The sequence below is a fragment of the Camelina sativa genome, chromosome 4 (genome assembly GCF_000633955.1).
Source record: "Camelina sativa cultivar DH55 chromosome 4, Cs, whole genome shotgun sequence".
Taxonomy (NCBI): Eukaryota; Viridiplantae; Streptophyta; class Magnoliopsida; order Brassicales; family Brassicaceae; genus Camelina; species Camelina sativa.
In genome coordinates this window covers 12118957-12144011 of record NC_025688.1, presented here as the reverse complement: position 1 = coordinate 12144011, position 25055 = coordinate 12118957, and the positions used below count along the sequence as shown (strand labels likewise).

The following is a 25055-nucleotide window of genomic DNA, read 5'->3' as shown; positions in this document are numbered from 1 at the left end:
TCAAGGTTGACCATCAGTTAAATGGTTTATAGTCTTTTGTATGCTAACCTAATATCCTACATACATTTACTCAAATTATAATTTCATCAAAAGAAGTAAAAAAAAAAGATACCGTGAAGCAGTTGTGTACAAGCTTCTGTTTTAAACCTTTATCAATAATCTCCTCCAACAACTGCAAGTCCTTTTGGCGTCCCTCGTCCATTACTGCAACACAACCAAAACACATCAATCTTAAAGGCTCAACAAAACATCGCCTTGTTTGTTTGATGGACTCTAGAGTCTTCAAATTGTTCGTATTCCAAAATCTAGAGTCACCTCTAAGCCACGAGGGCATATGATCTGATCGCCCGAATCAAATCCAAAATATTTAAACCGGTTTACGATCAATTTTGGTTTTTAACTTAAAAAGTCCTTTGGAATATAATTAATTTACAGAAAAGACCACCTAGTTTTTAAACTTACTATTTTACTCCCAAGGTTTTCGTTATATTTTATTCAACCACGACAAAACAAATATGAGCACTGAGCAGAAACAACGAACTTACGTTTATTTACATATTTTTTTAAAAAGGCCAAAAAAATTGGTTAAATTCCTAATTATGTTACATATATCACAACTTAATGCTAACTCTCTCTGACATCTTCATCACATTAGAGTAAACTCTATCGCCACCAATCTCCTGACCTGAAGCTCCAGAAGCAATCCTCAAAACATCTTCAATGAGTCCAACATTACCCATTATATCTACATGAGACCCGCTTTCTGTTCCTCGACTTTCGAGTAGACTTCCGGGCGGCTTGTGTTTATATTCCCGGACGAACGTCTCCATCCCTGACGGGTTAAACCGTGTTTTCCCTCTCCATCCCTTTGCGCACATAAACCCTGCACTTATCACTGGTACACTCTCGTCTCCGTCCACAAACCGAGTTCCTCCTTTTAGATAAATGTCATCATCTCCGTCCACTGATCCATCTATCCGGAATGGAATGCTGCTCTTGCATTTACTCGAAGGGGTTGTGAGCTTGTATATGTAAGATCTCTCTGTCGGAATCCCTACTCCGTAAAGACAGTACATCTCCATCTCTAGTGCATCTGGTAATCTGTTAGGGGAATAAAACAAGGTATTCATATAAGAAATGTTGTGACCTAGACCTTTCTTGCCAGCCAAGGCACCAATAATTACTTTTTTTTTTTTTTGGATGTGTGCCTACTTGCTATATAAAGAAAGGACAATGGGAAAATGTTTTGAACCTTACTTGGTCTCGAGTGGATTGGACCAGTATTTATAGTGTCCATACTTAGGATCGTCAAGATCCTCAGCAATGCCGTGTGAGAAATGAGCCTCAGCTCGTTTCATCATCTTAGGGGCTATAAAACGGAGAAGATCAAGAACAGTGGTGGCTGTGTAAGCTGTGTTTTCTGCTACTTTAACTATGCTTTCTCGGCTTATTTCACTGTACTCTGACCAAAACTCTCCACATGATGTGCTGTCATTTAAAGAGTCGTCTCCTCTTGACAGTTCCTGTTTAAGCATAGACAAAGAAAGAGTAAAACACAGTTAAGAGTCCATTGACCCCAGAAAAAGGCAGGTGACCATGGCAAAAATTGTTAATATAAACCTTGGTGTTAAGAGTATTTAGTTGTGAGGATGGCACTTCAGATGCTCGTTTTCCAAATGCTATGATTCTTCCGTACTTTGCGGGTTCTTTCACCCAAGACTCCGGTCTAATGCCGTCGTTTTGTCTATGGAGATTACTTTGTGATAATTTTCTCTTGGAGTCAATACAACTGTGGCCTTCTTTAGTATGCGAGTCTAGATTGCCCCAGATTGCCTCACCTCCTTTTGGTAATAAAGAAAATATTGAATCCCAGCTATGTGACATCCGCATAAGATGTTCGAGTGTTTGTAGCTTGAGAAGTTCCGAGTCCAAGAGACCGGGAGCCAAAGATCTGAACCATAAGCACGACCAATAAAAATGCATTAAGATATTTCAGATATTGAAAAGAATATACCATTTCATATGATCCTAAGTTCCTAACATATAACAAGTTAAAGTAACTTTAAAATGTCGATGGACCTAACCTGGCGTAAGCGATGTCTTTGCCCTCAGCAGAAAGCAAATTGCTAACGGCTTTAGGGACACCTAAAAAGGCGGGTCCAATGTTGACAATGGCTTTGACGTGTTTGGCGCACCAACCTGGACCGCCACCACCGCCTCCATCAGGAAGAGGTGTTTCAACCCATTTAAGGAAGTGAAGGAAATAGATAGCCCCCATTGAATGCGGAACCACCACCACTTTCTTATACCCGTTGGTAGCATACATTAGCTCGATTTTACTCTTCAGTCTACTTAAAGATTGGTCACGTACCTGCTCGGTTCCAATCCAAAAAAACTATAGATTAATCCATATACAATCTAACATTACATATACAAAAGTAGCTAATATAGTAATCATCGTGATGTCTTATATTATAATCATTATCATTGATACTAGTGTGTCAATGTGACATATAGGAATCAATACTACCAAGTCCGCTAATGTGAACATACCTCGGTGTTATGGAAAGAGAGTCTCCAATCATAAGAGGCCATATGAAGGTTCTTGCCTTCATATCCAATTTTCGCCAAATTCTCTATGAGAACAGCCCAAGCAAAGTAGCACGGTACAAAATAGTCTGCAGCCACCAGTCCTGGGACTGCTCGGACCCGGATTCCTGGTGGGTCGAGACCAGTCTCACTGTCCAGAGATAAGTGCTCCAACCAGCACAATGGCCTATAAAATCAAATCACAACAATTAAACGAGCAAGTCAACTCTTCAAACGGGTTAAGTCAGAATTTAGAAAATCGAAATGCTAATCCCAAAAGTCGTTTAATTAAAAAAAAAAACTTTAACAATCCTTATTTCTAAAATTCATCAAAAATCATAAACAATAATATCTGAAATGCTATTAGAAACTGATATTCTAAAATTAGTAAGTTTACAAATACAAAATCTATCGTCATTGCATGTTTTAGAAACATAATATATTCTGTAGATCTATGACAATTTTCTACTTACTATAAGAAATAAAATCTTACGGTTTCCATTTCCAAATAGACATTAATTTCCTTCTCACATCTAGAATTGAATAAATTTATTCATAATTTTTTTAAATCATCCAAAACTATAGATGCTAAATAATCAAAAACACATAGAAAGAACCATCTCCACCCATAACCAAGTTAAATCCTCAGACCATAACAATGTACGTAAAGCCATTTCAAGAAATGAAATCAAGCTTAACCAAGATTGTAAACCCCCTAAACCTGAAAAACAAAACCAATATCAACCCGGTTCTCTAAGTTTATCGAACCAAACCGAGTGACGCATAACATAACGGTCTAAATTGTCACCTTCTAAGAATCTCGGTGAAGCTAGCACCCCAAAGACGTTTACGGAAGAGCCCTTCGGCACAAGGACGGCCTTCCCAAAGCTCAAGCCCGCCGGTTACAATCCCCGGAACAAGAATCATCGGATGAAGCGCCTTAACACCGTCTCGACTCAACCTAGTCCCTGGAGACTCGCGAGCTTGAAGCATAGCCGGGACAGGAACTGAGTGGTAGAGGAAGAGAAGAAGCCACCAAGCCGTACAGAGATAACCAATCGCCCAGCAACATGAGTCCACACAGCTACATCTCCCAGCACGACGACGTTTTGGTTTCTCGGTGGTGGTTTGTTGTTTGGCTGTAGGGTTGACGGTGTCTTCGGAGAAAGATAGTTTTCTGAACCGGAGAAGTGGAGGCATCGAACAATGTGTTTTATTTTTATGAGCTAAACCAAAATCATTTAAACTCAATAAAGGTCTCGTTTCATTAGGAGAAAAAAATTGGTTTTGCAATAAATGGCAAATATTGTAAAATGCAGAGAAGGAAAGAACAAAAATTGGGGTCTTAAAAAGCTTCACGACATTTCCAATGTGAAGAAGAAGAATTAATATTAGTTTCTACTTATATAATTATGCCGCCATTTTTCTATATTTATTACTATTACAGTATCACTAGTAATGAAAATTTCAACATTTGTTGAGTTTGATGGGAGGAATATTCGAGGTGACGACTTGTAAGCTAGTAGAAATAGAAGTGTGTGAAAAGCATGAAGATATTGTTACACTTTAGGACACTTGTCTTCCTTTTTACATGCAGTTTTGCTTCTTCTTTTTTATTTTTCTTTGGCATATATACTAATCAGTTGCTATACTAAATGAATACCTTAAGACCAAATTATACTATTATTCATCATTACTCACTCAAGTGACATCGCTTAAGAACTTTATAGAGTCACCTGTTTTATGGCTACCTTTTGTTATGCATATTCATAGGCCTGAGAATATTAACCGGAATTAAAAAACCAAACCGATCGAAGCTAAATAAAATTTGGAATTAAGTTTGGTCTCGTGTACTATATAAAAACCGAACTATTAGAATTTTTAGAACCGGATGGTACCCAAAAAATCTGAAACTAATACAATAAATCTATGGCTTTTGGTTTGGTTCGGATTCAAGTGGTTTTAACCATGTCTTATGATTTCGTATGAGTATTTTCGGTTGCTTCAGTTAAGTCGGAACCGAACAGCTCGTTGGAACCAAATGTCTTCGCGTCTTATTCGGTTCCAACTTTTAGTATCTATACCGAACCGAACCAAATTTTATTCGGTTCATATATGACTACCAGATTATCATACTCAAATTACCCGAAAACCGAAAGAATTGGCCCCAAGAACGGAACATCCAGGGACTAGCTAACCTAAATCCGTGCATGTAAAAGTTTTATCATTGATTCATTTCTGTAATACAACTCGTTTTTTTTTTTTTTGGGGGTCAAAGATCTGTAATACAACTATACTATAAATGCAGCAATTATCTCAATGGATCATAACATTTTTGTGCATTAAATTGCATTGATTGATATTTTAATTTTAATATATATCAAGAGATTCTCTTTTTGCCGTCAAACTGTAGATTGGCATCGATCGTGAAGGCACGAAGACACGTGAAGAGTAAGTAGAGCACGTAAACGAAATGAGAAACTGAACCAAACACGTACGTAAACCCATTTTCGCACCGTTCCATCTTAATCATCAGGTTTCTTTATTCCCTGCCATAATTTTCGTATGTAATTTTTTATCCTATATTTTGGCCTTATTGGTATTTTTGCTTTTGTTAAATTTGTCCCTAGTGATACAAAGAGGTGCTGCAGAAGTTTAAACAATTTTGTTTTTGTAGTCAGAGAATCCAAAGACCAAAAATTAGATCATCGAAAAGATTACCTTACGTCTCTTTACTCAACCGTTGAGCCACATCACATACTACAAGAAGATATATATTTATTATTATGATACGCTCGTTTATGTTTGTAATGTATACGTTTTATAAAGGAGTCTTACATACGGTTTCTTGCTAACTATATTTTTCTTGATAAATTAAAAATAATCTTTTGTTCAGTCATTTTCCAATTTGGTAGAGTAGAGACTCTAAGGATAGTGTTAATTGTTTAGGAGGATGAAAAGGGATATGCTCGTTTGATACGATTTTTATCAACCATAAAACGGAGAAAATAAGCTCACTTTTCTATACCTTGTATTTTGAAATCAATGTCAAAATCTTTGGGACAAAGCTTCTTGTAAGAAGAGATCCCTATTCGCCACTGGACTATTTCAGACAATGAAGGCCCTTTACTACTTCACATTGCACAAGCCATGCCTTATCGAAATAAACAATTGTCCCGGTTAGTTGTCATGTCTAAATTTAATTAGTCGGAGGCTACTTAGCTGACCGGTCTTTATGGAACAACATATAGACATAGTCAAACTACTTAGTGTGAATGGTTTACGAATTAGTGTGTGGAGCCAGGATCAATGCTTAAGAAAAATCGAGGCAACGCCGATTCTCCTATTTACATTATGCATGCAGACATGCATTCTTAACCACAACGTCCGTTTTTTAAGCAAAGTTAAAGCATTATTATGTGATAGACAACTATTTTTGTTTTTGACATTTCATCATTGTAAAAATCATTTGTAGCTATATATGAATTTGATATTCTTGTTCACCAACAGCTATGAACAATTTACCGTGTTCTTCGATACAACAAAATTTAGGGAATAAAAAGCTTTCATAACTGTCCAGTGCATTAACAATCAAAATATAAACAACACGAGTTGTTGCTAGTTTCGGCCATGACCATGTGAACTTACTTACCAATCTTGTTTTTCATCTTATTCCATTCTGTTTCTAACTTTCTTCAGGAAAATTGTGAAACAAAGCCGATCTAACGAGATATTGGATCAGTCAGACTTGTAAAAAATATATAATGTCGTTGGCGAACCGCTGGTTCCCTGAGAAACGAGTTTCCGGCAGTAATCCAGCTTCAGCGAAAGCTGAAGGTGGCCCCAATCGTCCCCCTCTCTTCCCTCCCGACCCTCCAGACCAATTCTCCTTTGTCTCCTTCTCTGATTTCCCCCCTCTTGCTCCCACTTCCCCTTCCTCTTTTTCACCCTCTTCCCAAACTGATTACATCGACCCCGAGCGGGTAATCTTGGCGCTTCCTGCTCATCACAAATCAACTCTCGTGGTCGTAAACCCTCAGGCTCAAGCTATTCTAAATTCTTACAATCTCTCCTTGACTCCAAACCCTAAATCTGCTAACCTTGCTACAATGTCACAGGGAAAAACTATAGCTCAAACGGACGGTCTTCTTATCAAATCCCCACCAAAGGTTACCCGTCTTATACAACCCCCATCCCACTGTGAAACCATGGTACAAGAGCCGCCAAAGTTACTCACCCAACAATCTCCTCAAGCAAATACTAGTGCTCTCCTGACCCCCAGAAATCAAGAGATGGGCTGTTCAAATGTCGTCTCGAGCTCAAGCATGGTGATTCTGCCTCCTGAAGACGCTCTTACCCCCTTATTACCTACTCCACCCTCTTCTGCCCCAACCACTGATACTCTGAATCACCCTTTGGAAAAGAGTCATCAGACAGCGCAACAACACCCCACAAGTTCAAGGACTCAGACATTGGCACAGAAACTAAAGATAGGTGCTAACAGAACGCTAACTCGATTGGCCCCGGTGGACTACTCTCCAGAAGGAAGGCCTCAAATTGTCACTCCTTACTCGGTATTTCAAGAGGGAGCTGAGCTTCACAAAGACTTTATCATTGGTACCTTTAAGGGAAGAATTCTGACCTACAAGCATTTTCAAAGTGTACTTAGTCATATGTGGGGCAAAGGTCAAAGGTTAGAGATTCATCTCAATCATTCAAATAACTCAATGTTAGTCAGGCTGCCAAATGAATACATTCGTACTAAAGTCTTAGAGAAGAAATTGTGGTACATTGGAGATTGCATTTTCCTCGTGGCTCAGTGGAACTCCAATGGAGGTGAACATACTGATTTGAATGCTATCCCCATATGGGCGCACCTCAAGGGAATGCCTTTTGACCTGATGAATAACAAAGGAATAAGTTTAGTGGCTGGTCTTGTGGGTGAACCTAAATAAATGGATGAATTCACAAGGAATCTTGTCAGTCTAACAGAGGCCCATGTTTAGGTCAAACAAAACTTAACGGAACCACTTCCCTCTACTGTTGATATTGTCCGAGAAAGTGGAGAAGTAATTACTATTTCAGTAGAGTATCCTTGGGTCCCCCCAAAGTGTTCTCACTGCAAGGGCATAGGCCATGTAATTCGGTACTGCCCCTCCGTCACTCCAATGTGGGTCCAAAATCAAAAATCAAAAGAAAAAAGTCCTCCTCAAGGTCAACATTCTGAAGGACCTACCACATATGTCTCTCTGAGTAGCAATGTAACCGAACTTGCAGTTACACCTGATCTATCTGCAGGTTGCTCCACCACTCCATTTCCCCTGACTATCTCTCCCGACTCAGTGACCTTGCCTTCTTCGGATCTGGTTTCTGCAACACAAAAAACAAACCTACCCGGCAGACTATTCGACCCCATCCTCATCCACAAGCTAAGAACCCTCATACCACCCCAATGGACCTTTCCACCTCCTCCTCTACCAATGTTTTCCCAGTTACACCCAATCCTTTTGACGTTATAGCATCTCAACCTTCGCTTCCCCAAAATTCTATCCCCCCCTTCTATTTTACCTCCACCCCAAAAAATCCTATCAAACTCAAACCACCACCCCCAACCACATTCGACTTCTCGCCCTTCTGTTTCCCCCCTCTCGCCATCTGACATGCAAATATATTTACCAGTGTCCACCTTGCCTAACTGTTCTACTATGGAGAATCTCCCACATAAGGGAGAGGATCCGAATCACCTCTAATCCTCACCTCTACCTATGTATATACGGCCATTTTTTTGGAACATCCGAGGTCTAAATGATACGGATAAGCATCGGCATTTTGTTAACTGGCTAGCTATTAATAAGCCTACTTTTGGAGCTATTCTAGAAACCCATATAAAGGAACCAAATCTGAACCGAGTGATGAACCAAGCCTGCCCAGGTTGGCACTACACTTCAAATCATTCTTCGGATGAAGATGGTCGAATAGTCATCATTTGGAGGTCCCCTGCTACAGTTTCAGTCCTGCATCAATCAAGGCACATGATTACAGCTGAAATAACAATCCAAGGTCATCGTTTCTACTTCACCGCTATCTATGCCCCAAACTTTGGAGAAGAGCGCACATTCCCTTCTTTCTATTCATAACCAATTGAGATATATATTTCAAATTGAGATTACCAAACTTTCTCAAATCAAACATATATATTTCTCATTCTTCGTATGCGTTTTAAAAATACATATAACAATGTGATAAATGCTAATAAATAATACTATAAAATTATTTTAGTAATATTGTTATTATTCAAATTATAACCAAAAAATATCATATTCCAAAATTTCGAATGGGTTAATGAATTTTAGAATGGAAGTAAGTTTTTAATGCATAGTGGAGTAAAAAAACAATTTATGTCATAGTATTTATAAAAATCTAAACAGAAAAATAAAATTGAAGTGAAAAATTGGTTTCTAAGTTCATATGCTACAAATATTTATTATGAAATTTCACTTATAAAGAAAATAAAAAATTAATTACTTAACTTAACTCAAAAAATTTAATCTAAAAGGAAGATATTGCAAGAGTTATATTTCTTGGGGGAAAAATATGAAAAAGAATTTTGAAAAAATAATCCATCTAAAAAAACAAAACCAATGCTCTGAAATTATAGAAAAAATGATATGTAGCCATTACAAAAAGTGATATGTGATTTGTGTGTATATATCTTAAGGTATATTATCAACTGGAGGTACAATTTTATAACATGATAACAAAAATACATATAAAACAAGCTCGAGACTTTATCAATTATATCAAAGATTTATTATTAAATTTCCCTCATATATTAAAAAATTAATTACTTACTCAACTTATAAGTTTTAATCAAAAACGAAGATATGGTAAGGGTCACACTTTTTTTTGGGAAAACTATGAAAAAAGAATTTTGAAAAATAATCCATCTAAAAAACCAAAATAAATGGTCAGAAAATATAGAAAAAATGACATTTAAGCCGTTACAAAAAGTGACAAGTGAATTTTTTAGTATATCTCATAAGGTATATTTTCAACTTGAGCTATAATTTTATTACCCAAAATATTAGCAAAACAACATATTTAGAGTACAATATGTTTTTTTAAGAAGACAAAGCTGAGTCTGCATCAAAAAATTAACATATGAGGTTTTAGAAAATATGTAACTTGCTTTAGTAAATGGATATTCATTGTCGGGTTTAAATGTTTCACCATTTATACATTTTTGACTTGGTGGAAATTCTATTTTAGCAGATGATGCACTTGTACAGTCTCATTGTAACGACATAACACTAAAACTGTTCATAAAACTTTGTATATTTGTATTTAATGTAGGATATCGATATGTTTAAATGGTCTCTATAATTAGGTCAATAATAGACATTCGACGTTATAACTTTTAAAAATATTTTTTCATGAGATATGAATATTGAATGAACTTTTCTAATGATAAAAGGTCAGAAGATTGTCAACAATATTGTTTCCTCTTACAGTGAGATTCTTAAGTCATTTTTGTTATCACATGTTATATTGTTAATTTGCCAAAAACACATGATTGCGACACTAGACAATATATGTTTTATATAGATTAGTAAAATAAGTACGGCGTTTATATATATTTATCTTTTAATATTCAAATAATTATATTTATATTCAATGATTTTTATTGATAAATTTTTTAACTAAAATCTCACGCAAATAGATATAACAAATAAACATTATCTTCAACATATGTTGTGTATCACTTAGTAAAGTAAGTTTAGTGTTGATTTATACTCAAAAGTTTGAAATGATTATATTTAAGCTCAACAATTTATATTGATGAAAAAAAAAATTAAAATCTCGCGAGTGTGCGTGAGTACAAATTCTAGTAAAATAAATTTTAAACATAATTGTTACCATTATTCATTCAATCACAAAGGAAGATAACAAATAGAAGCTCATCAACCTAATATATGGATAAAATAGACTAATCAAACACAAGCGTACAACAAACATACACAAGCGTACAACAAACATAGATTGGAAAAAGATAAATCGTTGTAGATAGATCCATAGGAGCTCAAACACTCTGACACCCTGCTTTGCAGAAAGGTTTAAAATAATTGATTTAGCCATATATGTCACCAAAATGCACTTATTTTTTTGGTCAAGGGTCCTCAGAGAACTTCATGATGAGTGATTTTACTGTAAGTTATTGTTAGAACTGTGCGAGTGATGACAAAACACAGGAAAATATAATTTGTTGATTTGTAAGGTCGGTAAACAACTTTTCAAAGCCTCTCATACGTAATAAACCGGCCATCGAATATGGGTGGGTCCACGAGCCGGGAATAGATATAGGGAGCACTTAGGAAGGTGGGCCCATATACTGAGAGTGGACATGGGCTCACTAAGCAATGTGGCGGTTGAGGCGTTACAGAGACAGAGGCTTCGTCATGGTGTATCAAAGACACTTCCACAAATATATTGGGAAATTTAACATTAGTTACTATCAAAAGATTTTGTGACGTTAAAAAAAGGTTTTTACTTTCATTGGTTGTTGGAGCAAGCCATTTTGAGATAGCAAAAAGACGTGAACATTTTTCTCCACACAGGAGGAGGGCAGAGCCGAGGTTCTCTCCATGGTGGAGAAAGTTGGATACAAGGTTATCTACCCAAAGGAGGAAGGTGGAGGAATTTGGACCAAGGTTATCACCCAAAGTGAGGAAGGCGGAGCCAAGGTTCTCTCCATGGTGGAGGAGGTTGGACGCAAGGTTCTCTCCATAAGGGATGAGGGCGGAGCCGAAGTTTTTTCCATGGCGGTCATACGTTATTATGATTATACATCATTGATTAGTATATTATGTAATATATAAACACATTAAGCCAACTATTTTACTTTCACTTTGACATAGTTACTATCACAAATACATTGGAAAATTTAACATTAGTTACTATCAAAAGATTTTGTGACGTTAGAAAAAGGTTTTTACTTTCTTTGGTTGTCGGAGCAAGTCATTTTGAGATAGCAAAAGGACGTGAACATGTTCTCCCCACATAGGAGGAGGGCAGAGCCGAGGTTCTCTTTATGGTGAAGAAGGTTGGACACAAAGTTATCTCCTCAAGTGAGGAAGGTGCAGGAGGTTGGACGCAAGGTTATCTCCCCAAGGGAGGAAGGCAGAGCCAAGGTTTTCTCCATGGTGGAGGAAGTTGGACGCAAGGTTCTATCCATAAGAGATGAGAACGGAGCCGAGGTTTTCTCCATGGTGGTCATACATTATTGTGATGATACATCATTGATTAATATATTATATAATATATTTTTTATTCAAAATGTTTTTTGAACCAATAATTTTAGTAATTAAAAAACTATGCAGAAGTGAAAGTGAAATAGTTGACTTAATGTGTTTATATAGACATTTTCTAGGTGGTGATAAAGAATATATTTGTAACATATAGTATATTTAGGTGTAAAAAAAAATACTTTTAATAATAACATACATAAAAGATTTGTAAATGAATATAAATCAGTCTATTATAACAAAAATAAAATTTACAAATAACATACAACAAATTTTAATATATTTTTTGTTAAATTTAATTTAATTTCTATAATTTTAAATCCGCACATCGGGTGGGTCCTCATCTAGTATAAAAATATTATTAAGACTGAGATACGTAGCCAAATTATAATATGTTTTTTTGTGTGAATGTGATATTATATTTCATATACAATCCGTTTGTACAATGAATCCAATAAAGGGACTAAGGGGGTCGATATTTTTAATTTGAAAGAGAGAGATTTACATTAACACAAAAGATTTAGGGATTATAGCTTATAGGTGTAAAACCATTAGCAAAATCTCTACCAGGAATAATTTCTTTCAATAGCCGGCCAAATGACTGCAGGATCGCAAGTGACACATTCAAGGGTGAATCAGCCGCCATGTCTCAGTCCCAGTGTGGCTGATCATCCGAAAAGACCAGCTAATTAGTTAATCTCTACGAAGAATAAATAGTTAATAAGATCGTTTGTTCAAAAAAGAAAAAGAATAGTTAATAAGATCAGTAAAAATCTAATAAATGAATCACTTTACGAAAACACTTTTTTTTTCTTCTATATGTTCAACGATAAAAGAGAAGCAATTAGGCTCCAACTAGTGCTGTATCGAGTTTGAAGAATGTCTCTAGTTAGAGAAAACCAAAAATTTGAGAACAATAAAAACAAGAGAAAATCCCCCAATCTTCTCGGCAAAATACACCGTCTACGCGACCTCATGCATTCCAGCACATGAGTTTATCACAATAACAATTATAATTGAAATTTTGCTTTGAACAAGAAAAGCAATAAAAACAAAATGTCATTAATATTGGATTCATTAAAAAATACTTTGGAAAAAGACCCCAAATAAATAAAAGAAAGGAGCACTGTACAAAAAAAATTTATATAATTTATTGATAATAACTACAGAAATGACAAAAAAAAAAGAAAGAAAAAAAAAAAAAGGGAAAGAAAGAAGGAGACCATCGACCAAAATCTATTCTTTTCCTCCAACAAACCTAAGTTACCTAATATTAATTGCAGGACAGTTTGGTCATAAAAAAAACACATAAGCAAGAAAAGATGAGAAAGTATAGTAAGTATTAAAAGTAGGTGTAAATAAAAGAAATTTGATATAAAGTAGGTCTAAGTGCAATTCACCCTTTAAAAAATGGTTTGAAACACTTTGACACAATAGACACATTTACTTTTGTCTCTTTGTCTCCTAATTCCCTCCCTTCTTCCTTCAGATTTATTACTTTTTTTTTGCTTTTTTGTCAACCAGATTTATTACTTTTTAGTAGTACTAGGTTTTGAATCCACGCTACGCGTGAGTATATTTTATATATTTTGATGAAAACTATATATGATTGATGACGGTAGTAAAATATTATCTTATAAAAAATTTAAATTAGTATTAAGGAAAATGTTAAATTTCAGATACATAATTTTTTGAAATATAAAAATCAGTTGTGTTATAAAATCAAATCTGATAAAAAAAATCATGACTTTAACTCGACATCGAGGCGAAGTGAATTAAACTGATGACTTCACATATCCTAAACAATTTCTTTGTCCACCAGAAAAACAAAACAATTTTATCATCATCAATTTAACTCGTTTTCATATTTAATTGATCGCTACCACCTATGTTTTCCTGTTTTTGATTCAATGTTTTCTTATTCTTCATATTTTTTCTTGTCATTTCTATTGTCAAATTTTGTGGTGATCGTCATCATTATCTTACCATCTGGTTCTTCGCTATACTCTTTTTCTTCTTCATCCTCGTCAACATCTTCACTTTTTTCCACAAAAAAAACATTTTTTTTTAGACTACCACACAACTTCTTAATCCATCAAACTCCAAGAACAAAATCATTTATTTCTCATAAAAATAAAAAATTAATGAAAGAATATCAACTCATCTATAAAATTCATACACAAAAATATATTTTACAGCTCATAAGAAATGAAAAGCACAAACGTAGATAAATAAGATAATTTATGTATTACATGAATATTTATAATATTTTAAACTTTTAAATTGTTTCGAAATATAAAATTTGAACCTTTTAAAAAGTTTCAATATTTATAATATTTTAAACTTTTCAAATTTAAAAATTATAATATTTAAAAACTTTTTAAAAGCTAAGAACTTTTAAAAGTTTCAATATTTATAATATTTAAACTTTTAAAATTTTTAAATATTATAATATATTTTTCTGAAATTTTTTAAAGTTTTAATTTGATCAAATAAAAAACCAGATCAAACCGAATAAAACTTTTAAACTTGGACGCTTGATAAATCAAGCTTTCCTGCTCATTTGTTATTGGAAGCATATTAATCTTATTTATACTTGTTCTGAATCATTGTCTAAAATTTTCTAGCTGATGTGGGATATTGTACATAGTTCTTTTATTTCCATAAATTTAAAATTTTTCCTTTTTCTAAAAATTTTGGAAATTTAAAAAAATGTTAATGAATGACATGTAAAATAATTCTTAATATAAAAAATTCTGTAAAATTTTAAAAATGTTAATTAGTGAGATATCTAATCACAATTAGTAGTTTTAAAGCTTAGGTAAATGCCTTAGGAGCTTATTACTTCTACTTTTTATTAGTATAGATTTTCCAACTTCATCTCAAAATATCATTTACATAACGTAAAGAGGAAATAAACCCTTTTCTTCCTGGGATCTATAAAACTTTTTCCCTGAATTCACTCTTAAAAGAAATCTCATTCTTTTTTTTATTTCTTATTACCTACCAAAACTAAAAAAATTGTTTGTTTTCAATTTTAGTGAAAAAAAAGGAGAAAGTATTTATATTTTTTAAAATTGTGTTTTCTTCTGTCTTTGGTTGATTTTAGCTGTAAAGGTCTACAACACACACCACACCACACCATTGCCCACGAAACTGACCCCTTTCTTGACGTCTTCTCTTCTTATGTGACTTTTGGTTTTAAAATGATGAATAAAAATTGTTTCTTTTTCTTCTTCGTCTTAATTTTGGTTTTAGTTTGAAAGCTTTAATGGTGGTTTAGTGGTTTTCTCCCTTTTTTTTTTTTTTAATTCTTATTCAATTTTTAAATTATTGTCTGGGTTTGGTAGGATTTTTTTTTTTTTTTTTTTATATTTCCTTATGAGATGTGAAACTTTCAATTTTTGATCATCTTTCTGGGTTGGAATTTGGGTTACTTCTCTCCTGTGAGATGCCACCTGTTGCAAAAGTCTCTGAGTTTGACAGAGAAGGGAACGACTGGTACGGACATACCTCTCTATCTATCTATTTGCATGTATGTGTGCTTTGTTTATGCAATTTAAGTTCATGGGTTCTGTTCAAACTTCATTCAATTGTTCAAATTTATGATGTCGGTAGCTCAGAGACTTTAAAGTTTGTACCTTTCTTACAATTCTTCACTTGCCATGTCATTTTAAAGATGCTCAGAGAGAGGACTAACTTAACACAATTTGGCTTGTGAATGAACAATTTTGGATCGAAGCCATATCTCAAACATTGGATTGAATAGATAGTAAATCTTAGAGAGAGCTGGGTTTTAAATATGCAGGTTTTGCAAGACAGGACTGTCAAGTGATATCACTGTTGTTGTTGATGATGTGAAGTTCCATCTTCATAAGGTAAATCTAGTTTTGATTATTCTTTGATGCTTTGCTTTCTTCATGAGTTTGGTATTGCCTTTGTCTTCTACTGTAAGTATGTGTTCGCCCGTTAAGCAGGATTTAGCTAGGTGGTACTTAGTATAATGATGTTAGGAACATAAATGTTCTGCTGCAGTGTAGCCTTGAAAAAAGACTAGTTGGTGCTTACTTGTTCGCATTAGTCTACTTGTGGTAACAATTACATAGATTCAGCTACTAGTTATGGTTGTGTAAACATGTAACGACATGTATGGTTCTGTTTATTGAAATTATGAAATATATGTATCAATGTTATATGAATCTTTCTATATATGAGTACTAGTAGCAACTGTTTTGCAAGAACTACAAGAGTTATGTATCTTTGTATTTGCAGTTTCCATTGGTTTCGAAATGTGGAAAGCTAGCACGGATGTATGAAGATTCTAATATTACTGGTAAGGAATCACTCTGGACTACAGTGCTTGAAGAGTTCCCTGGTGGCGCAGACAATTTCCTGCTAGTTGCAAGATTCTGTTACGGGACTCGAGTAGATATCACCTCGAAAAACATAGTCTCCACACATTGTGCAGCTGACTACCTCGAAATGACAAATGAGTACGGGGAAGATAACTTGATTTCACAAGTCGAAACATTTCTGCACAAACACGTGCTTCGCAGTTGGAAAGACTGTATCTTGGCCTTACAAAGCTGCAGTCCAGTGTTGAAGAGTGCAGAAAAGCTTCAGACAATACCAAAAATTATGAACGCTGTGTCCACAATGGTTTGTACTGACCCTAGTTTGTTTGGATGGCCTATGATGATGTATGGCACATTGCAGAGTCCAGGTGGAAGCATTTTATGGAATGGAATAAACACGGGAGCGCGAATGAGAAGCGCGGGTTCGGATTGGTGGTACGAAGATGTTTCTTATCTTAGTGTAGATTTGTTTAAAAGACTCATCAAGACTATGGAAACAAAAGGTATACGTGCAGAAAGTTTAGCTGGTGCTATGATGTATTATGCGAGAAAGTACTTAGCGGGTTTGGGACGGTGGCAGAGCGGAACAAGTGGTGACAGCAGTAAAAGTAGAAGAAGAGTTGTGAGTTTTAGTTTGGCAACGGCTTCTTCACCATCCTCTATGTCTCCTGTTGATCAGATTGCTTTGCTTGAAACCATTCTAAGCCTACTACCTGAAAAGAGAGGAAGATCGTTCTGCAAGTTCTTGTTAGGTCTTCTTCGTGTTGCGTTCATCTTAGGAGTTGATGGAAATTGTGTAAAGAAGTTGGAGAAAAGAATAGGGATGCAGTTGGAGCTTGCAACGCTTGAGAATCTTCTGATTCTTAACTATTCTGATTCAGAGACGCTCTACAATGTAGATTGTGTTGAACGAATGATATGCCATTTTGTATCGTCATTGTCATCCTCACAGTTACCTGAGTTCTCTCCTCCATCTTTGGATCCAGTGACATCTCCTTCTTCAGTGCCTTTAAGAAAAGTGGCGAAGCTGGTTGATAACTACATGGCAGAGGTTGCTTCTGACGTGAATCTGAAACCGGATAAGATGCGGTCTCTTGCAGCAGCACTTCCAGAATCTTCAAGACCCTTGTATGATGGTCTATACAGAGCATTTGATATCTATTTTAAGGAGCATCCATGGCTTTCAGATAGAGACAAGGAACAACTCTGTAGCATCATGGACTACCAAAGACTCTCTATAGACGCTTGCGCTCATGCTTCCCATAACGATAGGTTACCGCTCAGAGTTGTTCTTCAAGTTCTCTTCTTCGAACAAATGCATCTCAGAACCGCTCTTGCAGGCGGTCTAAATGTCACAAACACAGAAACAGCTCCTGCAGTGACGATCCCTGGTGGAAGAACAGGACAGGAGATAGTTCAGCGAGATGGTTGGGTGACCATTGTGCGGCAAAACCAGGTTTTAAAAGTTGATATGCAGAAAATGAGGTCACGGGTTGGAGAACTGGAAGATGAGTTTCAGAGTATCAAGCAGGAGATGAAGAAGAGAGTGAGCAAGTCCTCTAGCTCAATGAGCTCGCCTCGTCTGGTCAAGCTTGGCTGTAAGTTTCTTCTTCCACGAGCTTCTGATGCTAAGAATGATACAGTTCATAGCTCGGTGTCCAGCACTCCTAGATCTGCTACTGCTGACCACGCACTCCCTCGTTCCTCCCGCCATTCCAAACACCGTAAAAGCTTCTCATTTTTCGGGTAATCTCCCTCCAAAAACATTTATCATCCACTCCTCTCTTAGAGGCCAACATAGAGAAAGTTCCTTTTTCCTTTCTTGAGGCATTCCCTCGAGGAAGTCTCTCTTTTCCCGGAGTAACCAGCTGAAAGTTTCTCTCTTTTCCGGGAAAAAAGGCCCAAGAACAGAAGCTGGCCATTTGAAGAAGAATCTTTATCCCTCTTCGGTTTAGAGTCTTTGTCGCGGTTTTTCTCACAAGGCAAAAGCATTGAAGAGACTCTTTATTACCATCAAAGTTTGATAGATTTGTGAAAAAGGCGTGACTGATCTTGGTGGTTTTTTGGATACCGATACACATCGATCAAAGTAAATAACTAGAGTTAGGAGGTATAGATCAAAAGGGGTATAATTCTTGTCTGTTTTGATATGATTTGTATTTGAATATATGTAGATGTGTTGTAAGTTACAGCTTGTAACTATCTATTTGTATAACTTACAGCTTGTTACTATCTATTAAACACCCACAATATTGTTGCTTTTGAATCTTCGAGATGCTGCTTCATTATTTATAAATTTCTTTTCTCCGTAGAAGGACAATTTGATTTTTCTTCTTCTTCTTCTCTTTATTAGTTACTATTCTTACAACATATCTTACAACATATCATTCATCTTTTGTATGCAAATAACACAATCTTTCATTGAAAACACTCCGCAAGCAGACAAGCACTACGGTACATATATAAAGAGGAAAACCACACATTATGAAAACGATTATTTTTTTTGAGGCTTCAGAATAAGCCTTTAGGTAGCTAGGTTTGAAAGTTTGTGAAGGAAAACGAGTAACAGTTCAACGTCTAGCTGTTCTTCTGGCTTTAAAGAACCTCTCTCTGATGGATATTAACTCCTTTGCGGCTTCATTAGTTGCCAACCGGTTCGCTGGAGATTCTTCACAGCACCTTAGTCCCACCTCCAAAACCAATGTCAAGCACGCAACAATAGGAAAACCGACTCTTAGACCGCTGTGAAGAATTGATTTGTCTGCAATGTCCAGTACTCTTTCCGCCAACGCCAACTTGGTATAACTGTAGAGAGTAAAGTTTCCTTCAAAGAATTCACTGGTTGGTCGTTTTCCAGTGAACATTTCCAAAAGGAGAACCCCAAAGCTATAAACATCACCATGTGTTGATGGTTGTCCTCCCATTCCATACTCTGCACCATAATCCATAAAAAACAAGATTGTATATGAAAACATAATATATGCGTTTTCTACGTACAAGATATCACATGTGTGACAGTTTTACCCGGTGCAACATAGCCGACGGTTCCTCTGACGTCGGTCGAGCTGAGTTGGCTGAGGAAGGACTCTTGGTCGAATTTTAGGAGAAGCTGGGATAGACCAAAGTCGCTAACATGAGCTGTAAGATCATCGTCTAGAAGGACATTGCTTGGCTTAAGATCGCAATGAGCTATAGGTTCATGACAATGGAAATGAAGATAGTCCAAAACAGAAGCCACGTCTATGGCAATGTTGAGCCTTTCAAGAAATGTCAATGTTCTTGAAGGCCTATGAATCTCTTCGACTTCTTCTGTGTGCAGCCAATTATCCAAGCTTCCATTAGGCATGAACTCATAAATGAGAGCTCTAAATTCGTTTCCTTGGAAATCAATACTTGAACAAGCCGTCAATAGTTTCACAAGATTACGATGCTTTATGTCCTTGAGGGATTCACATTCTGACATAAAGCTTCTCATTGCTCCACGTCTCTGCATGTTTAGAACTTTCACTGCAACAATCTTGTTCTCTGCAGGGAGCAAGGCTTTATATACAGTACCAAAACTTCCTGACCCAACCATATTGCTCGAAGAGAATCCATCAGTCGCATTTCGGATCTCTCCATAAGTTATATGCTCATGAAAGACATCCAGTGTGGAAGTAGATGGATTATTACTCTGCTGGTTCTTCTTTGTTTTTCTAAACCAACGTAGAGAAAGTAAAGCTATGAAAAACAGCAAAAGCAAACCCATGCCTATGCTTACTTCAATCGCAACCTTCTTTAAGTGAGAGGAATGCTTTGATCCCATAAGTGGACCTCCCGTAAAGCATGGATTAAGTTTTAATTCCTTGATGCCTCCACAAAGATTTTTGTTTCCAAATACTGAAACTGTTGTAGCATTCTGAAATATTCCTTCTGTTGGCACACTTCCCTCCAAGTTGTTGACCGATAAGTTGAGATACTCTAAAGAGGAAAAATTTGCAAGATATGCAGGTATACTCCCAGAGAGATTATTGTTCGAGAAATCAACTCTGTTAACAGCTTTTAACCTTCTTATATCTGGAATGGTCCCATCAAAATAGTTTCCTTGCATCAAAAGTATTTCCATCGAGAGACAATTTCCCAAGGCATGTGGGATTTGTCCAGACAATTTATTATGTCCAACTGATAGTTGAACAAGATATTCAAGTTGTCCAACATCTAGTGGTAGAAAGCCGGTCAAGAAATTACCTGACATGTCTAGATTAACAAGGGACTGGATTTGCATAATTTCCCGTGGTATAGTCCCAACCAACTTATTAGAATTAATGTATAACTCCCGCAGAGAAGTACAGTGACTGAGACTCAGAGGAATAGTTCCTTCAAAATTATTGTTGTCCAAATATAGAATGTCTAACCGAGTGAGGTTGCCTAGGAAAGATGGTAATTCTCCTGAAAATTTATTTGACATGAGATTTAATCCCTCCAAGTTGAAAAGCTTACTAAGAGAAGTTGGAAATGCACCAGTCAACATATTTTCTTGCAAGCCAAGGCTTCGTAAACTTATGAGATTCCCAATGTCATAAGGAATGCTTCCATAGATGAAATTTATTCCAAGGTCTAGATGGTAGAGGTTCGTGGAGAGATTCGCAGTGGCGGTAGGTAATTCTCCCCCGAGCCTATTGTGACCAATCTCTAAGGTCTCTAGTTTTGTGCAGTTAGTTAGAGCAACCATAAATTCAAGATCTCCAACAGAGTAACTTCCTAACGAATTACTTTGAATTAATAGCAGTTGCAAATTCCGTAATTTCCCAAAGCTTGGAGGATTACTGCCAATCAGATTGTTATCATCGATCCCTAACTTTTGAAGGGTCGAGATATTGGAAAGTGTTGTTGGAATGACTCCTGTGAGACTATTACCTCCCATATTTAACTCTTGTAGGTTTGGTAGCAGCTTACCAAAATCAGTCCTCAAGGAACCCGAGAAATGGTTACCAGAGATGTATAAATACTTAAGTGAGGAAAAATTATAGATTGCGGGAGGAAAAACACCTACGAAATTGTTCACTCCTAAATTAAGTTCCACCATGTGAGTCAATCTAGCTATATCTTCTGAAATTTCTCCTTTCATGTTGTTACGTGCAATCGTAAGACTTCTCAGGGATGTCAAGTTTCCAAGAGATGCAGGGAGCTTCCCTTCCAGCTTGTTTCGACCAAGATATAAAAATACAAGCTTTGTCAATGACCCTAGTTCTGAAGGAACACCTTCTCCAAGATGATTTGAAAATAAATCAAGCCCTTGCAGTCTAGAGCAGTTAGACAGACTGACTTGAATCCCCTCCTCCCAAAAAATGAAAGCTCATATCCAAGTGTTTAAGTCTAAACAAGTTTCCAACTTCTTGAGGGATGATACCACTGAAAGAGTTATCCGAGAGATTAAGTGATATGAGAAACGAAAGATTACCACTAGATAGTGATATCACGCCGCCCAATTGCAATCCTCCAAGGTCCAAAGCAGTTACTCTCTTGTGTTTGCGGCCACAGATAATCCCATTCCATTTGCTGAGAGAATTTGAGTTATTCCAAGAGGACAAGACAACTCTTTTTTCTTCAGAAACTTGATACTTGAACTCCAGCAACGCCATCATATCGGTTTCATCCCTAAAACGATATGCTTCATCACGTAGCATGAGAGCACTAAAAAAAACAAGTAAAACAAACAATCTCATAATTTGCAGGGAAGTAAGTACAAAGGAGGAACAAAAACATGCAAATGGTGGAAATGGTGGTGGTAGTAGTAATGTAGTATTAATGAAACTTATAGAGTAAAAACATACAAAAATATGCAAATAATTGTTTTCTCAAAACTCAAGTCAAGTCAAGTTGTCCACTTTCTCAAAAGCAAAACCATTAGACTAATCTTTAAGAATAGAGCCAATTGACGACAAGTTTCGTGTTATATCACTGCCGACTAAACAGTTTGTAAAAATTGTAAAATTCTAAAGAGTAATTAATGTATCTTTTGACGTCTCTTTCGATCGTTAATTATTTTCAATATTTTTTTCCTCAAACCGACTGAAGAACAAACTTTTGGGTATTATAATATATTGTAGCCAAACGTTCTCATAAAACAGGAAAAGTAAGGAGTTTCCATGCAACCTAAATCTAGAGTTTGATTCGTTTTATTAATCCAAATAAAAAAGTACAGATTTTTGGGCAATGAAAACAAAATATATAAGATTTTCCTTTTTTGAGAAATAAAAATAACCCAATTAACGCATAAATGTTATGAGATATTGATTGCTTGATGAGTGTTGTATTTTTATTTATTTTGTATTTTTTAAATTCTAATTTATTTATTATAATTAGTTTGACATGATGTAAAATTATTATTTATAAACCCAAATTTATTACTTACTAAAAAATGACATGGCATAGTTTTCTTTGATAACTGCAGCACAATTATTTAGTATATATAGAAATATTAAAGCCAAAAAAATGAATTAATTAAATAATATTCACAAGTAATAGAAAAAAAAGAAACAAGAAAGTTTATGAATTAAGAAAGTTAGAATATAAGAATATTTATAACTAAAATACAAAATTGAATTGAGAAATGTTTGAGGTCTAATTTCAAAGATATCTGAAAAAATTAATTTATTGATAAAATAAGTGTTTAACACTTATAATAAAATAATATGTAATTAAATTTTTGTGAAATTTAATAATAAATCTTTGTAGTATATGTTTCTTAGAAACTAATGTTTCACTTCAATTTTATTTTCTGTTTAAATTTTTATAAATACAATTACATAAATTGTTTTTAACTCCACCATGAATTATAATCTTACTTCCATTCTAAAACTCATTAACCCATTCTAAATTTTGGAATATGATCATTTTTTGGTTATAATTTGAATAATAACATTATTACTAAAACAAATTCATAGTATTATTTTTACTATTTTAAAATTTTTATTTATTTTACTTAATTCATTTTTATATAGTTATTAATTTTATTATGTGTACTAAAAAAATCTATTATTCCTCATACTATTTTAAAATTTAATTAATTTTAGTTAATTCGTTTTGTATTTATTTTTATTATTATTAATGATAAATAATAAATAAGCAATTAATGAATCTTACTAATAAAAAGTAGGAGCTATAAGCTCCTAAAGCCGTCCACCTAGGATTTTAAATAACCAATAGAAATTTGACATATCACTTATTAACATTTTATATGATTTTCAGAATTTTCTATATTAAGAATTATTTTAAACAATCTATCATGATTTGACATGTCATTCATTACTATTTTTTAAATTTACAGAATTTTTTAGAAAAAGGAAAATTTTAAATTTATGTAAATCAAAGAACTAAGCACAATATCCCACATCGGCTAGAAAGCTTTTAGACAATGGTTCAAAACCAGTATAAATAAGATTAATATGCTTCCAACAACGAATGAGCAGGAAAGCTTAATCTGGTTTTTTATTTGATCAAATTAAAACTTTAAACAGTTTCAAAAAATATTATAATATTTAAAAATTTTAAAAGTTTAAATATTATAAAAATTGAAACTTTTAAAAGTTCTTAGCTTTTAAAAAGTTTTTAAATATTATAAGTTTTAAATTTTAAAAGTTTAAAATATTATAAATATTGAAAATTTGTAAAAGGTTCAAATTTTATATTTCAAAACCTGTTAAAAATTTAAAATATTCTAAATATTGATGCAAAACATAAATTATCTTATTTATCTATATTTGTGATTTTTATTTCTTATGAGCTATAAAACATATTTTTAAGTATGACTTTATAGATGAATTGATATTCTTTCATTAATTTTTTATTTTTTGGTCTAAGGAAGAAGGATTGACATCGCAAGACCTTAATTTGATGTTTGAGTCAAATTTTGAGGTTTAAAGAAGAAAGATGGACGACAAACACACATGTTTTATTAGCTATACATAGGCATGACCAGGGTTACGGTTGTCACAGTTAAGGTTTAGTAACCATCGGTTATGGTTATAAATTTTTGTAACCTTAACCAGCACCATTTAACAAACGGTTAAACGGTTACGTTTAAATACGGTTACGGTTCAAGCGGTTACTGTTATATACGGTTACGGTTATTTGATAATATGATACGGTTGATATTATTTGATGATATAATATAATTGATATTATTTATTTATAATTAATATGTTCTTATAGTGTACTCATATTTCTATATATCATATGATTCATATTAAATAAATAATTATTAGTATATTTTATTATGTTTTTAAAATATTATAAACTAAGTAAAGATTTTGGTTTGAGAAGTTTCTAAACGCGTGGATCTAAAACCAAATAAGTATATGGATAAAATTGTCAATAATTGGGTGCATGTGTTGACTATGCTGGTAATCATGAATTTCACAAATTTTATGAGAAAAGAAATGATTTTGTTCTTGGAGTTTGATGGGTTAACAAGTTGTGTGGTAGTCTAAAAAAAGGTTTTTCAGTGGAAGAATGTGAAGAAGTTGACGAGGAAGAAGAAGAAAAAGAGTATAACGAAGAACCAAACGGTAAAAGTTACGATGACAATTAACACAAAATTTGACAATGAAAATGACAAGAAAGAATATGAAGAATAAGAAAACATTGAATAAAAAACACGAAAACACAGGTGGTAGCGATCAATTAAATATGAAAACGAGTTAAATTCATGATTATAAAATTGTTTCGTTTTTCTGGTGGAAAAAGAAAATGGTTTAGGATATGTGAGGTCATGATTTGCCTCGCCTGGACGTCAAGTTAAATTAATGATTTTTTTTATCAGATTTGA

The 25055-nt window shown here is 34.6% G+C and overlaps 3 protein-coding genes across 3 annotated transcripts; 1 reads left to right on the top strand and 2 right to left on the bottom strand.

Annotated features, from left to right (window-relative positions):
* LOC104780334 (putative phospholipid:diacylglycerol acyltransferase 2) lies at nt 531-3789 on the bottom strand. The gene is made up of 6 exons (XM_010504830.2): nt 3398-3789; nt 2554-2776; nt 2085-2371; nt 1621-1951; nt 1258-1523; nt 531-1101 (listed from the first exon to the last, which is right to left on the bottom strand). The coding sequence occupies exons 1-6, from the start codon at nt 3787-3789 to the stop codon at nt 612-614; spliced, it is 1989 nt and encodes a 662-aa protein (XP_010503132.1). The 3' UTR covers nt 531-611.
* Nucleotides 15228-18512, top strand: LOC104780333 (BTB/POZ domain-containing protein At3g44820-like). Its single transcript, XM_010504829.2, has 3 exons — nt 15228-15392; nt 15700-15769; nt 16164-18512. Exons 1-3 carry the CDS (start codon nt 15343-15345, stop codon nt 17994-17996), a joined length of 1953 nt encoding a protein of 650 aa, XP_010503131.1. The 5' UTR covers nt 15228-15342; the 3' UTR covers nt 17997-18512.
* Nucleotides 18556-21238, bottom strand: LOC104783774 (probable LRR receptor-like serine/threonine-protein kinase At3g47570). The gene is made up of 2 exons (XM_019244612.1): nt 19271-21238; nt 18556-19178 (listed from the first exon to the last, which is right to left on the bottom strand). Exons 1-2 carry the CDS (start codon nt 21147-21149, stop codon nt 18817-18819), a joined length of 2241 nt encoding a protein of 746 aa, XP_019100157.1. The 5' UTR covers nt 21150-21238; the 3' UTR covers nt 18556-18816.

Coding starts and splice junctions, on each gene's coding strand:
- LOC104780334 (XM_010504830.2), bottom strand. CDS start 3,789: ATGCCTCCACTTCTCCGGTTCAGAAAACTATCTTTCTCCGAAGACACC. Junction 2,372..2,553: donor TCTCTTTCCATAACACCGAG/GTATGTTCACAT, acceptor GGAACCGAGCAG/GTACGTGACCAATCTTTAAG. Junction 1,102..1,257: donor TCCAATCCACTCGAGACCAA/GTAAGGTTCAAA, acceptor TTCCCCTAACAG/ATTACCAGATGCACTAGAGA.
- LOC104783774 (XM_019244612.1), bottom strand. CDS start 21,149: ATGGGAGGTAATAGTCTCACAGGAGTCATTCCAACAACACTTTCCAAT. Junction 19,179..19,270: donor CGTCGGCTATGTTGCACCGG/GTAAAACTGTCA, acceptor ATTATGGTGCAG/AGTATGGAATGGGAGGACAA.
- LOC104780333 (XM_010504829.2), top strand. CDS start 15,343: ATGCCACCTGTTGCAAAAGTCTCTGAGTTTGACAGAGAAGGGAACGAC. Junction 15,393..15,699: donor GACAGAGAAGGGAACGACTG/GTACGGACATAC, acceptor TTAAATATGCAG/GTTTTGCAAGACAGGACTGT. Junction 15,770..16,163: donor TGAAGTTCCATCTTCATAAG/GTAAATCTAGTT, acceptor TTGTATTTGCAG/TTTCCATTGGTTTCGAAATG.